The sequence below is a fragment of the Gymnogyps californianus genome, chromosome 1, assembly GCF_018139145.2.
Source record: "Gymnogyps californianus isolate 813 chromosome 1, ASM1813914v2, whole genome shotgun sequence".
Classification (NCBI taxonomy): domain Eukaryota; kingdom Metazoa; phylum Chordata; class Aves; order Accipitriformes; family Cathartidae; genus Gymnogyps; species Gymnogyps californianus.
The window spans coordinates 158,259,196-158,274,257 of record NC_059471.1 but is presented as its reverse complement, the minus strand read 5'-3'; the positions used below and the strand labels follow the sequence as shown (position 1 = coordinate 158,274,257).

General features: G+C 50.0%; 1 protein-coding gene across 1 annotated transcript in view; it reads right to left on the bottom strand.

Annotated features, from left to right (window-relative positions):
- Nucleotides 1-14,700, bottom strand: part of RFX4 (regulatory factor X4) — a 98,889-nt gene extending 84,189 nt beyond the window's left edge. The window contains exon 1 of the mRNA XM_050899815.1: nt 14,688-14,700. Coding sequence (XP_050755772.1) covers nt 14,688-14,700 — 13 coding nt within the window. The remainder of the gene's footprint in view (nt 1-14,687) is intronic.
- Between the last annotated feature and the right edge of the window lie 362 nt (nt 14,701-15,062).

The window sequence follows — 15,062 nt, the reverse complement described above, 5'->3', positions numbered from 1 at the left end:
GAATGAAACTCTGTGGTCACCTAATCTGAGCTGCATTTGCCTCACCTCATTAACCTACAGTGGTACTAACTGCACTGGTTTCCCCCAGTTATGCCATATCCTCTGATCTGGATGTGGTCGTACCACTGGCATAATTGTGAATTGCTATTTTTTACTGAAACTGTACGAGAGGAGAATCCCCATGTTCTAGAAACATAGCCAAGGCTTGTGGTAATCACAGTATCAGAGTCTGCACAATCACTATACCCTTACTTCACCACAGCCCTAGCAGTTGCACAGAAATCCCTCTCATACACCTTCAGCTCTAGATTGGCTCCCATACTCCAAATTTTAAAGCAGTTTGCCAACAAGCATGACAACTTACCTAGTGCTCTGCACAGGGACCAGTATTTCTTCCACAGAAGTTTGCTTGTCACTGAAATAGAGCTACCTCTGGAACAAGAATTAGAGATTTGCCAGGACCCAGACTACTACCTGAGCCACGTACCACTTGGATGGCGCAGCTGCAACAGTCCAACTCCTTATTTTTATCACGGCTGCTCTTATAATTTTCTCCCCAGTTTCTCAAGGCAGATGTAGAAAAAAGTAGAAAGTAACTGTGAGCAAAGGTATATAAAATGTAGATAATGCAAATATAAAGGCACCACCAAATTTTAGTGGATTTACAAGAGGACCTGTTGGAAAAATGAATACTCAGAAGTGACGACAGACTTAATTTTACAGTTCCTGTGACAGAGGAGGAACTCCTGTCATGCATATGGAGTCTTAGCACCCCTCTGAGTTATTTGTTCGCTGTTCTCAGAGGGAAGAGTTACTCATCTCTTCCTGCAGCATCTCTGCCAAGTGTCTCAGTACCAAGCTGGCCAGCAATACTGCCTAGCTGCTCATCTGATCTGTTAGGCCAAGAGAAAGTGGTTGCAAACAGCCAATTTAGCAGGGAAAAGCAGTACCTCAAAAGCTCAGGAGGCTGACTGAAGGTCATGGAACCTCCTGTTCCCAGTTTGCTAGCGCATGGTACTAACCAGATATCATATCTATCACAAATTTTTTTAGAGGAGTTGATGGGATGATATTCTATAGCTTTTCTTTTTTAGGAAAACCATCACTGCCCTGACAGCTTCTTCTGTTGTCTGTCTCAGAATACATACTGAGATCTGCATGATCTTTTCTCTGCAGGGCTTATCTTGCTGAACACAATCTGAGACATGCCACCACCCAACAAACCCTCTGTTCATGCTGTCTGTGTTGCACCGTTGCTGTGGACAGAGAACTTCTAACCTCTACCGCTGTTAAATTCATGATGTCTGAGCAGTCTGTCTGCTTCGACTATCCCTTAATGTGCTGCAAACCTAATTTCTGCCTGCCATATGAATGAAAGTAAAGCAAAAAAAGAGCCAGTGCATCTAATATTGTCTCTGGTGCAAGTGAAAACTACACCTTATAACACTTCAATGTCTTGGATCAATTGGTCATATCAGCTTAGAAGACACATCACTAGTTTAAAACAGTCCCTTAAAGGCAAAAGAGACTATCCCTTTCTGTCAGGTGTAATGATCAGGAGATAAACCTGAAGCCTGACCCGCAAACTATTAAAAGGCTGCTCTAGTATCTGCCGCACATCATACCTGCTCTGACTAGAAGCAGGATTCATGTTCTGAATCTCTCTCACACCTCGCAGCACAGCACTCCTGGTTACAGGCACATCTGCGCCCTGAGAAGTGCTGGAGTGCTGCGAGGGCTGGCTACAGCAGCACATTCAAAGCTTTTAAAGAACCACGCTGCTTGAAAGAAAGCAAAAAAAAAAAATCACTTTATCTCCGAAACCTCACTCTACTGTAAAACCAAGATCTGAACAAGATCTTCTAGCTTGGCTTCTGCACAATGTTATGAACAACTGTGTGCCTGTAACATGACAGGGCTTGGCAGTCACTGCCTCCCATGGAGGGTGTTGAACTTCCCAAAATCAACTAAAATCAAGCAGAACAAGCTATTAGGGACAGCTCATCACCCACATGGGGATTTTCTAAGATTTAGGTTTTCATAGGTGATGTAATCTCCCTCCTCTCCACTGTCAAATGAAAGGTTTGTGAGACCATATCAGGGCCATCATCCAACTGCTGTTCCCTCTGATTACTCCGTTGCATAGACACTCCTTGTTCACAAAACAGCTCCTCTTTGACCATCAAGGTGGACCTGCCACACAGAGCCTGGTTTTGCTCCTCGCTGCCTCATTCAGTGCCATTGGCTGGCAAGGCACATATCCTTCAGTCAGTGCGTGCGAGCTGTCAGGAACATCTTCAAGCTCCACGGGAAATCATGCCAGTGTCCTCCTTGGTCCTGCATAGCCATCTTCTGTTCTTCCAAGAGACCTGCTCCTCAGGGATGACAGTGACACATGGCCTTGGTGCAGATGGTAGAGCTGCTACCCTGACAAGCTGCCAGATACCTTGGTGCTTTGTTTGCTAATCTAACTTTTTATTTCATTTCCAACAGGGGAAAATGTCGGGCACTCTTTTTGCAGTCCTTCCTTTTGTTCTCGTTTCTTGGCGTACAGTTCTCCCGGAACTATTTCAGGGTTAACGGACATTGGTCCAGGGCACTTACTAGACGTTGGCTGGAATGTTTCTGTACTTTTTCTTTGACTTGTGATTCTGGTGAAGCATTAGAAGATTCACCATGATATCATAAGAATCCAAAGAATGACTCTCCTGAATCTGAGAGCTCTTTTGTTTTGTTTAGCCAGGTCTTCGCTCCTAGTACTGATGTTCTGCTAACCCATTTGATAAGGTATATTAAAAAGCAGCATGCTGTGTTTAAACTGATATAACAAAAAGCACCATAGTTCAAATCTTTTAACTCCTCTAGAATACTTGGGTAGGAAAACTGGAATTTATGAGACTTTGCATTCTTGTTACCCTGCGTACTATGCAGAAGTTCATCTATGCAGAACTTCAACTTTCGTTGAAGTACTCTGTCAACAATATTCCTTGTTAAGAAGCTGCATCCCATATGTAGATCAAGCACCCTCGGGAACCCTAGAATACAAGATTCCTCTGCATATTGATTCTGGCTTTTAGGGCAGCCTCTAACCTGGATCAGACAGGACTTCTGAAGTCCTACCTGTTCCCTTCTCTGGAATCACGTATCATATTGCTATCGCATTTCCAACTCGGTATGCATGTTAATTGGGAGTAACCCTTTCCCTCTCCCAGTCACACACAGGTGCTATCTATCATTTTATTTTGAAAAGTAAGTTTCACCAGACCAGTAAACAGCCACTTGGTTTTTGCTTCATCAAGGCCATTCCTCATTTAACAGCAAAGAGAACCTCACCTGGTCCAATTTCAGTGCAGTGACATTTCCTCACTTTCACCTAGGATCATTTAAGCTAGTGACACCAGTGTCTGACCAATTCAGCTCTCCCAGGGCACTTAACTCACATGGCTGTGCAACATGCAGCCAATCTTCTCATCAGTGAGATAATCACACACATCATGTGCTTTCCAAGCACGAATTCTGCATAGAGCGAAGTGTACCCTCATGCTTCCACAACATGATGTGTTATAGATCCTCAGTCCTTCAGGGTCTGCTGCATGAACCAATGTAAATGCTACCATTGTCTCTGATTTAGCCGCAATGTTTTCTTCCAAGGAAATGCAAACATTCCCCTTGATTATTGCCAGTCCTATTCTCTCCCAGAATAAAGGCCAGAGTCTCTTGATGCCCTTTTTGCCCCAGATTTCATTAACTTCTTATGCTATAGAATTATCGTGAGACACACGAGAGAGCTCATAGGGCCTTCATTTCTGGGTACCTATCACAACGTCTCTCATACTCGTACCCTACAGCAGTCTCTGCTCACTAGCTTTTGGGATAAACATTCCCGGCTGCTACCATGGTCCCTCAGCTCACCAGTGTGCATGAGAAGACATGGAGTCCTCAAATCCTTAATTCAGCTCCGCTTCACCAGTGCGCGAGGCTGGAGTCATTTGGCTGAACAGGAAGTCTGTGACTCAACAAGAAACGGGATTTGCATCAAGTACCCACAAAATGCTTCCCTCTGCCTCAGGAGCCAATGAATCCAGCAGACAGGCCAATTTGGCACAGAAACGGTAGTACACCAGTAAGACAGGCCCACAAAGATGACAAAACCAAAAGATGTGAGATATGAGTGGGAGATAAGCGAAACACTTTGTTGTAGGGCTCAGGGAGGCGAGAGAAGAGGGAGAAGGCTAGTTGTTGGAAAGGAGGTGAAAAAGAAAAGGAAAGGAAAAGAAACAAAAGAATGAATGACCAAGAAGGGGGCATGGTCAGAAATAAAGGATAGGAGGAAAGAAATTAACTACAGAGAGGAGATTTTTTTTTAAATCAGGAGAAAAGAGGTCGGCTCCTGAAGGAATGGGACTACAGTAAATATTTCTCATTGGAAATAGCATCCAGTCAGGCAGACTGAAAGAACAAGAGAAGACAGACAGACACATATGTGCAAAGAAAACTCAGGAGTCAGGACATCATCACAGCAGTAAGAAAGAGACAATCACTTGACTGAAGAAGAGTGTGAATCAAAGGAAAGAGATACTACATTTACTCAAATGGTGGCCACTTTTCCGCACTTTATAGACATCTATTCCAAATCTAGCTGTTGCTCACTACTGTCAAAGGATGCAGCCATTATTATTCACAACCGTTTTGTGAGCAAATGTGGCACTAACTAGACAGAAACAAAAAAAGGAACGCCGTTTCTTTCAGCTTTCAGAATGCACCCAGAGAATATCTGCATACCAAAACTAGCAGAGAGGACATTAATAAATCATCATAACATACTCCCACAAAGATTGGTACCTCTCAGAAGTAATTTGTGTATACAGAGCAAGCATTTCATGCTATTAATTTTGCAGCCTAAATGTGCTTGTCGGAAAGTCTTCACTCAGTCCTGCTGTGCCTAGACTTACAGATTCATAAACCTTGTATGAATTTAGTTCCTTCCACGCTGTCTTTTCCCTCCCCTTAGAAAGTACTATGAAAGTAGACCAGTGCTTTTAAAACTAGGAGCCTGGCTTTTCTGAGAAGCCTCCAGTCTCCTCTGAACAATACGCAAAGCAAACTCAGGGACGGAACATGAGAAAAAAGAGAAGTCTTCTTTCCTCCTTCTTTTTTTGCCTAAGACTCACCAAAACAAGAGTCTAGTATTGAATATTCAGCACTGAATACTAACTGCTCAATAGACGGTCTGTTTGCAGAGCTCAAAGTGGAAATGACCTAGCAAGGAGGAGAGGTGAACACGCTGCTCCATCCATGTGATTAAACCGCTCTGTAAATGCAGTCCTCCCCAGTTCTCCCCACCTCGTTACAACAGAGGCCATTTGCTGCGCCTACCACAACTCATTTAAAAAAAATGTTTGCATTAGACAGGCCCCCTCACCAGTATCGTCCCCATGACTCTGCGTTTAGGAGAGGAATGTGAGCTCCCATGTTGGGAAACCTGTGCTAGCCAGTCAATCCGACCAGCGGGATCTGTTATTGCCGCTGCTTGGGAGGAAGGAAGAACAGGGCGCGTTTTACAGAGGAGCAGAGCACCCTGCTGGGTGTCCCAGCTCTCAGCCTGCACAAGGCACGGAGTAAATCTCACCCAGCAGCTGCCTTGTTCTGCTGTGGACCTCGGAGGTCTCTTAAGCGCTCCTCCTCTGAGTTAGTGCATTATAGTGTCACACAGTGAGCACCCAGGAGGCCCAGCTGGGCCACAGGCTGGCGTGCGAACACAACATGCCATTTAGCAAATGTGTCATTTGCACACAGGCTCTCATAAGGCCAAATTTTCCTTGACAACTAAAATATAGCTCATTCTACCCTTGACCCCGAGAGACCCAGAAGAAGCAGCCTTTTACGGACACGAGGCGCGTGTTGCAGACCTGCCGTGCTCAGCGTGAGAATTCCTGGTCTGGCTCTCGTGCCACGTCTGTCCCCGACAGGATCTCCGTCTCACACAGCACCGGGCATGGCTCCTCTCCTGCGGACCCTGGGGTGCCAAGTGTGTTAGCCAGCAAATCTCTGACCCGCTGCTCGGCCAGGTCTGACATACAGAGACCGGGAGCCGAAGGGCTGTGCTCAGGGGTGGGTGAGGCTCTGCAAAGAAGCCCATTCCCTCCAGCCACCACGTGAGCCCATGCGCCCAGGGAACACCCATCGCAGGAGCAGGCACCTCTCATCGCAGAACAGCATGCTACTGCTGTACCCTGACACATAGCACTTGTGGAGCAGGACTCCACTTCCACATTTGCCGGCACCATGTTTTTTCACAGTGTCTATCAGGTCACTGTCACCTTAAGGACCAGCCAGGAATCTTTGTTTCCCCATGTTGCTTAAGTTTTGTAGGGGGTAGAGGGACAGGAAGGATTTTACTTTCCTCTGAGCATCAGAGACAGCAACAGCCAAGAGCAGGGTACCTAGAAGTTACGTTGTAGAAGCTAACAGCATTAAATACTCATTTGCTTAATTAGGACATCCTGTCACATGTTCATGGTTAAACTGAATGTCAGGTAAGGTGGGAACCACACAAGTCAGGTTGTTGAGGTTTTTTTTTTTCCCCCTTTGAAGGACAGGATTGGGTCTACTTCCTACAACCATCCATGAATTTTAATCAACAAATGGCCTGTTTCTGTAAGATCCCAGAATATTAGCAAAACATACAGCCTTTCCTGCTTGTCCTCTGACACACAGGAGCTTTTGGTCTTTTGCAGCAGGTTGCACCTTTGTTACAGGGTGCCGGAAAGTGTCATGGGTTGTAGAAAGGATGTTCTGTGGGGACTTTTGAATTAGGTCTGCATTGCTGTCACCATGGGGGACCCAACTCCGGGACACAGGTGGTTCTGCCCAGCATGGGATGACTGCTCATGAGATCCCACTTACGAATTGAGCTCCCCCTCCATACTGCCCTTCCTCAGCTGCAGCTGAGGTAGTTTTAGCACTTCTGAAATAGTTTAGCAATTAATAGAATTCTAGGGGAAAAAAAAAAAGGATGTTAACCTTTCTACCATTGCATTTAGTGCTATCTGTATTTACCCCTACATTTGGCTTTTTTCACTACTTCTGAATTCCCCTTGCCACTGCATTTCTGGTATTTTATTGCTTTACAAGTTTAGCACAAGCTAGATCTGAATTTACAGATCTATACAAGAACAGAAAGCTCATGCCTGTTTTGTTGACTTAGGGGTCTCATTTGCAAACTTACATTTGCATGTAAGACATTTTTCATACGATGAGTTCTACCCGACTTAATCTGAGTGTCTGTAAGTCTTGCCCCAAGTAGCCAAACCAGTAAAAATGGCTGCATTGAAAAAAACAGGATATTCTGGTTATTATTCTAATGAGTGAAAGTTTAAAACGAGAAGAAAGAGCAGGTGAGCAACAACAGGTAGTTCTATTTCTAGTCACAGTATTCTTAAAAAAAAAGGCAATAATTTCTAACACTCGAAACTTGTAGTCCTTACTTCCAGGCATCTCCTTTTTTCTAGATACGGCCTCAGCAAGCAAATCAAAACCCCTAGAGAAGAGGATTTTGTGTTTCTAAGTGTTTGAGTCTATGCCATGGGGTTCATGAGCACCCAAAGCTCCAGCAGGAAGTTTCTCAGAGTGATGATCGCAGCATCAGACTACGGCAAGCCTAGAAAACCGATGAAATCCCAGCATATATCCCCAGCCTGCTGCTCTGAAATTAATGCCTCTAATTCCCAGGGCTGTAAGTTTCAGGGAATTGCTCATTCAGAGGATGTTCCAGCTATCTAAAATGTATTGTTTCCCATTACCATAATATTTGGGATCCTGCACAACTATGCTCAGGATAAGCTGCTAATTAATTGTGAAGCTGTCATTCATAGCTGTGAATTGACTCCTTGGTTCCTGTAACAAATTCCATCTTAGAGAAATTAAGTTCACTTACCAATAAAAGAAAACTAAATGCTTAACTGTAGCTGAAGTGAAGGAAATGAGACAGCACTGAGCCCCGCGTTTCAGTTTTGAGGCAATTTAAGCTGCAAATGAGCTTTTTCTTCCTTACTGGATGCAGTGACAGCCAAGGCTCTATTTAACCCTCTCCACTTTTCCTGATTTCAAGTTTATCAGAAAGGGAAGAATAGGCCAAAAGCATTTAACCCAACACTTATTTATATACGGAGAACGAAACTGCCGCTCTTGCAGCAAGCCAGAAAGACTCTGCCGCTGACTTTAAGCACCATTTCTAACACTGGCTAGTATTTTATAGCTAATAAACTGCTCTTCCTGCAAATCGCCTGGGAGAAAATAAATGGGAATGAAGACAGGCCAGGACTGCTAGTTATGCATGTCAAATAGCTGCAATTAAGTTATGACACATTCCCAGGCGTTGGGAGGGATGATTACGAGCTAACCCTGGGCACCTGCCCTCTCCGAGGCACACACACGGACTTCAACAGGTGTTTCCCTTGTGGAGCCATCGCAGGATCAGGACCCATCTCTCACAGCAAATTGTATTACAGTTTTAAATACTCACAGAAACTCTCCGACGCATATGTACAATTCTACAGGACCTAAAAGATGTGTGTAAACGTATATTTAGTACAGACGTATTAAAAAAAACCTACACAGGCCTCCACTGGCTTAATCATCACCATGTACTCGTCCTTCCTACACTTCTTATCTATAGGATCGCTCAGCCATCAAATATCCTTTATGCTATCCATCTTCCTAACTAGAATGTTAGCAATCAAATCCCCTCGGCCGCCAGGGCGCTGGGCTCCAGCAGGGTTGGATCGTACGGGGTATTCATTTTCAGACACAATGAAACAAATAGAAAATCCAGCACAGATGCAGGGAAACAGACAAGTGGGTGAACTCAGAAAATTCACAAACCTCAGTGCTCAAGGAATTGTGAGCTAATTATTTGGACTCGAATGTCACATCAAGTATCCCCAAAGGACTGACCTTATATTTGTATTAGTTACATGACAGCCCACTGCTGCTCTAAAGGCATTGTCATGAACCATCAAGCCCCGGCTGTATTTAAGGCCACCTCTTCAAAAGCCTTCATCTGAAGAGGTGCTAATGTTTCATCACCGCGCGGACTTCAGTGATTCCACGATCTCATCTTTATTTTGCTATGGTGAAAGCCTATGTATAGAAATAGTATCCCAGGGGAGGCTCCTCCTTATGGCTGTCCTAACTTGCAAACCACTTGCAAATTAAGCTAGAGAAATGCAAAGGTGTTTACATTTGGAGATGCTGCAGATTTTACGGCTTCGCTAACCTTCTTCCTTGCCTGCACGCTCACTGCACCAGTGGCTAAAACCAGCCTTATTTTCTAAAAGCAAGCAAGCCAATGACCCTGATGGAAGCAGGGTACTGTACCGCTGACTTTCTGTGGGACAGCTTTAACAGCATCACAAGTATCTTAGCACAAAATGGTTTCTTCTAATTTTGAGAAGATCTTTCGCTCGATAGATGTTTACTACAGTAAAGGCATAGCTGCAATAGACCAACTGAGGCTACAGGTTTCTTTATAGTCTCACAGACAAGTTTTATCTGTCTGAATCCAGAGTCCCTTCTTTAATGAGGGTTTTACCCAAATAAAATCTTGAGGACCGTAAACCCTAAACTGTAACTTAAATAAATGAAATAGTTTCCTACAGCTGTCTGGCTATTCTTATGCAAAAGCTGGTTTTAGTTCTTTTTTCCTTCCATCCTTTTAAAGGCCTTTTCTCTACTGCAGGTAAATAGCAGATTGCAGAGCAGTGAAAAGTATTGCAATTCCCCCTCCCTAAGTATTTTAGAGTTAATTCATTAGCAGACAAATAAATCGTAAAATCATTCTTTTCTCTGAGTCAGACTTAGAAGGTGAACTTCTTAGTTCAAGGTAATTTTGATCAATTTACAAACCTCTAAAAAATCCCTACAGATTTTACAAAGTTATTTATTAAAACCCCCTCAGGAATGAAGACCTGATCCAGGGCTGGGACTTGCGTTTAGATCCCAGTTCTGCTGCTGCTGAAGGCAGAGGGAGCTGCCAAGGATCGGGCCCTACCGCACAAACATCATCTGCAGGAACTCTGCAGCCAGCAGGAAAGAAAACATTTTTGTTGTTTTTTCTGGTTTTGTTCCATTTCTTTCACGTGTGAAATCTTATAAGATACGAAATGACGTAAGACAAATAGCCAGGTTCAATTATATAAAGGACCAGTGGTATTTCTTTTGCATGTCCATGTCATATCAAATTTAGGATTCAAAAGAATCATTGGATCATCTTAACTGCTCAGCAGGTAAGAGCCTTTATAAACACAAATCCTGGAACAGTAAAGAACTTTTTTTATTTACTGGAACAAAAATAAATCACATTTTTGCTTGAGCATGAAAAGTACTCCAGGAAAGTAAGAAAAAAAGCCAATAGCAAGTTCCTCTTTATCTATTAGTAAACTGTGTTGCAACAAGCAAAGCAAACAGTTTTCAGCAGCAAAATCAACCACTTGTTTGGATCAAAAAAATCGAGACCTAGGATCGCACACTTCAGCGTTATATGTTCTGAAATGTCATAACTGCTTTCCCAACTAGCATTCAAGTATTTATTGTCAATATTGGCAATTTCATTAATTGAACCAGGATATGAAAGCGATTAATTCTCTTCAATCAGTGCTTATATGCTAGATCCTTCTTAAATGGCAAGCTCATAGAAAAGGTCACCCACCACAGCCGCAACACCCGTATATTTATAAGAATATAGACCAAAATCTGGCCACCCCCACAACGGGTTCGGCTCAGGCGCTGGAACCCGCTTTTCGTGGTTCACACGAACTGCTTTAAGGGCCTAATCCCAACGTCCTTGACAGCACTGAAAGGCTTTCTGCTGATTTTAATGGGGTTTGGATCAGCTCCTAACCCTCAGCTTCACGTCCCAAGGAGCTCATCCATCGAGCACTTTGAAACCAGTGGAGTTTCTGCCTGGGTCCGACGTTGAAATAACGAGGGATATTTATTGAGTCATGCAGAAAACTTGCACTCCAAGAAAGCGCCCCCGTTTCCTTCGGCTCCTGCTCCCCGAAGCGGTGCGGCGGGGAGCTTTCCCAGGGGTGCCGCGGGGAAGGGGAGGGTGGCAGCCCCCCGGGAAATCCATGCCGCCCCGCGTCCCCGCACGCAGCTCCCGGGCCGGGCGGCAACCCCGAAAGCCCGGTGGGGGGTCCTGCGTGGGGAGAACTCCGTCGGGGCGGCGGGGGAGCCGGGCACCGGGGCGAGGGCGCTCCCCCTGCGCCGGGTGCCAGCCCGCGGTGCCGCCGCGGCCACGGGGCTCCCCATCCCGCCCCCGGGCGTGCACCCCCCGCCGGCAGCGCCTCGCACTCACCGTGCCGGTGTCACTAGGGGGGGCTGCGGCTGTGGAAACCTGTTACTATGACTCGAGATCTCCTGCGAAGTCTTCCTCCCCCGCCCCAGCCGCCCTCCGGGGCTCCCCGGGTGCCGGCCCTGAGCACCCACTCCGCCGCCGCCCTCCCTCGGACCCCGGTGGGCTCTGCCGGGGGAGGAGATGGGGTCCCGGTGCAGCGGTCCCCGGCCCCCCGGCAGGCTGCGGGCACGGAGGTGTCGGGGGGCCAGCGGGGGTGTGGGGTGAAAACCGGGCCGAGCGCAAGGCAGGCGGCGGCGGGCGCGCTCCTGCAAGCCCCAAAAGCCAGACACGGCCCCCCCGGGGCGAGCCCTTTGTGCCTCACAGCGAAGGGGCGGGCGGGCGAGCCCCGGCGGGGGCTGCAAACTTCCCCCGGCGGCTCGCCGGCTCCCGGCCCGGCTCGGGGGGAGTTACGGGCTTTAGAAACTACGCCCGGGGGCGGGCGGGCGCCTTACGGAGTTAACGGCGGCGGCAAAACGAAGCGAGGAAAGATGCCCCAAACCGGCCGAGAAGGGCGTGTGCCCCCCCCCGGGTGGGTGCCCCGCTCCCCGGCCGCGGGCCGGGCCCCGCCGGGCAGCGGGAGAGCCCCGAGGGCGGCTCCCGCCAGCGCTGCCGGTGCCGCCGCGCCGTGCCCGGGCCGGGCCGTCGGGGCCGGGCGCTGCTGCGGGCGCGCTGCCGCTGCCGGCCGCCGGCTAGCCCGCCCCCCGGCGCCCTGCGTTGGACGGGGAGCGGCTGGGGTGGGGGTTTCCCGGGCCCCCAGACGGCCAGAAATCGGTTTAGGCTTGGTGACAGCCCCCGTGGGTCACTGCCCAGGTTAGGGGAACATGAGCTAAACTCGATGGAAGCACACGGCGCTGCTGGGGGAAGGGGAAGGAACCGAACCGTTCCCCTGCCTTAAAATCAGAGCCGTGGGTGATTTTTTTTTTTTTTGTCCCGATGGTTTAGGGAAAAACTGTTAAGGATAAATTAAAACATGACTGATTTTTTTCAATGAAGCCATATTTCTCTACAATGCAAAAGGATCTTTACATAACAACTGAAACTCAGGAGAAAAGCTAATTGGATTAAGTCTTCTGAAAGGGAGGTTAAGGTGTCTGAATGAGACAACTGCAATGCTCCACTTTTCTTGCCATCTGTTTAGCAAGACTAAAGTGTTTTCTGATTAATATTATCTTAATCAATCATGCTGCCATTTATTATAGCCATACTGAATTTAAGGAACGAATAGTACGGAGGCTCAGCCCGAGGATGGACAATTTTGAATGCAGTGATAGAAAACGCGGGGCTTTTTTGATTTGGTTTGATTTTTTTCTTTCCCTAAAGACCCGTTACTCTCGACAACGAGAAGTTGCCAGCAGTGCCCTTAACTCCGTCTCGGCAGTGCCGCGGGACAGCAGTGCAACTTTCTTTTACACCCTAGTAACTCCTGCACACGCTCTGACCTGAAGACAACGATTCCTTCCCCGCCGAACACTTTCTCCCCGGAAAACCCCCCCGGGTTTTGTCCCGGGGACCCGGCAGTAAAAGTGGCCCAAACCCGGCGGGTGTCGCCGGTGGCCGGCGAGGGGCCGAGCCCGCCCGGTGCTCCGAGCCCCCGCGCCGGGACCGCGGCAGGCGCAGCCGAGCAGGGCCGGGCAGCCTTCCCTCCCCTTCTCTCTCTCTCTCTCTTTTTTTTTTTTTTTTTTAAATCAATCAATATTTAAATGTTACAAAATGCCCTTCGGGCCGCGTTGGGGGCGAGGGGTGAGAAAACCCTTGGCGGCCTCGGGGCGGCGGGGAACGAAGCGACTCCGAGGCCGGGGCTGCCCTGCTCCGCCGCCCCTTGCCCCGTCGCCACCCGCACCAGCTACACCGGCACAGCGCCGGGACACCCCGGAGGAGCCGGGACGGAGCTGCGGGCGCTCCGGAGGAGCGCCGGGACGCGGCCCGACGCGGCCGTCGGGGAGGCGCGGGGGGGGGACGGACCCGATCCCGCTGCGGGCTCCGGCGGGGCTGGGGCAGCCCGGTTCTCCGCTCCCCGGCCACCTCGCCGCCGTGCCGGCCATCGCAGCCGGGCGCGGCGGTCACAGCCGGCACAGCGACTGCAGGAGGGGACGGGGCAGGTCGGGAGCGGGCAGCGGGGGAGCCGTCCCCGGGCTGTGCCCTACCTAACCTGAGACCTGTCGGCCTGGGAAACGCCTGGGCAGGGAAGGAGGGATGGGGGGGGGGGGGGGGGGTGTTTTCCGGTGCTAATAAAGTAAATGAAAATCGCAAAGGTTATTGTGGCGGCTGCCCGCCCTCCGCTCCGTGCGGGCGCGCTGGGGCTGCCCTCAGGACAGAGCTCAGCGGTTTACGGCCGGTGCAAACCGGGCTTCGTAGCGCGGGGGGAGCACGGGCACGGCCGGCGGGAGAGGAGCGAGAGAGAAGGGGCCGTGGTTTCGGGAGGCTGCGGGCTGACAGCCGCGGTGGGAAGACCTAGGCCTGGGCCCTGCCCCCGGGGAGAGCCGGCGCCCTGCCGCCCCGCGTCCCCCGCCGTCGCCCCCGGGCCGGGCCGGGCGGCAGAGGCGGCCGTCGGGTGGCAGGGCGCGGGCTGCGGCCCTCGGGGCGAGCGGGCCCTCCGCTGCGCCCGTCGCCCTCGCCTCCCGCCGGGGCTTCTTCCCGCTTGCGGCGCTCGCTGGTGGGACTGCAGCCGCCCTTCTCCCGTCCGGTTACCGGACCACCGGCCAAGTCATCGTTTCGGGGTGCGGAGGGAGAGACCCACCCTGCCCTTCCCCAAACTCCCTCCCCTCCAAAGCAGCCCAGCCCCGGCTCTGCCTGAGGGACAAGACGACCTCGGTGCTGGGCTCGCCCTAACCCACCAACCATCTTCCCTAATAAACCTCGTTTTCTCGCCCTTCTGAAAGGCTCCGCTCAAACCTAAGCGAGCGCCTAAAACTAGAAGAGGAGAGGAAATTAGTTTGCCGGCCGGCAGCCTATGGAGGAGAAAAGAAAAAAAAAAGAAAAGAAAAAAGAAAGGAAAAAACCACCCTCTGCTCCATCGTATCTGCAAGTGCAACCGCCGGGCTCCAGCCCAGGAGCGAGAGCTCCCCCTCCGCGGCCCCCGCACCCCCCGCACCCCGCTCCCCCGCACACTCCCGGGCTCATTTGCCTGCGAGGCCGGTGAGGCGGGCGGCCCCCCCCCCGCTGCCGCCTGCGCTGCCCCCGCCGCCACGGTCAAGTTGAGAAGTCCTCCCTGGCGTGCGAGAGGAGCCCGCTGCCTGCGGGGGGGGGGACGGGGGACGGGGGGACACACACACGACACACGACGACTTACCTGTGGAGTCCATATCGGGTTCCTCCAGCAACCCGCAATGCATGCTCTTCCCATGGACGGGACGGGAGCCCCAAGGTCCCGGGGTGTGGAGAGCCCCTATCTCAGAGATGCGCGGGGGAGAGGGAGCAGGGTGGCGGCGAGGGGGTGGGGAGGGAGGGCAGAGGCAGATAGTTGGGGGGTGGGGTGGGGGGGTAGCGCGGGAGAGAGGGACACTCCGTAATCCAGCAGGGCAAAGCCAGACCCGTCAAAATGTTTGCGGATGTTTCATGGGAAAAAGCATCATTTTATAGAAGCCCTGATGGGAGAAATGTCATTGATAGGCCAGCCAGCCTGATGAATGGCTGCTACTCAGATGGGGATGTGGCAAGGCTCAAT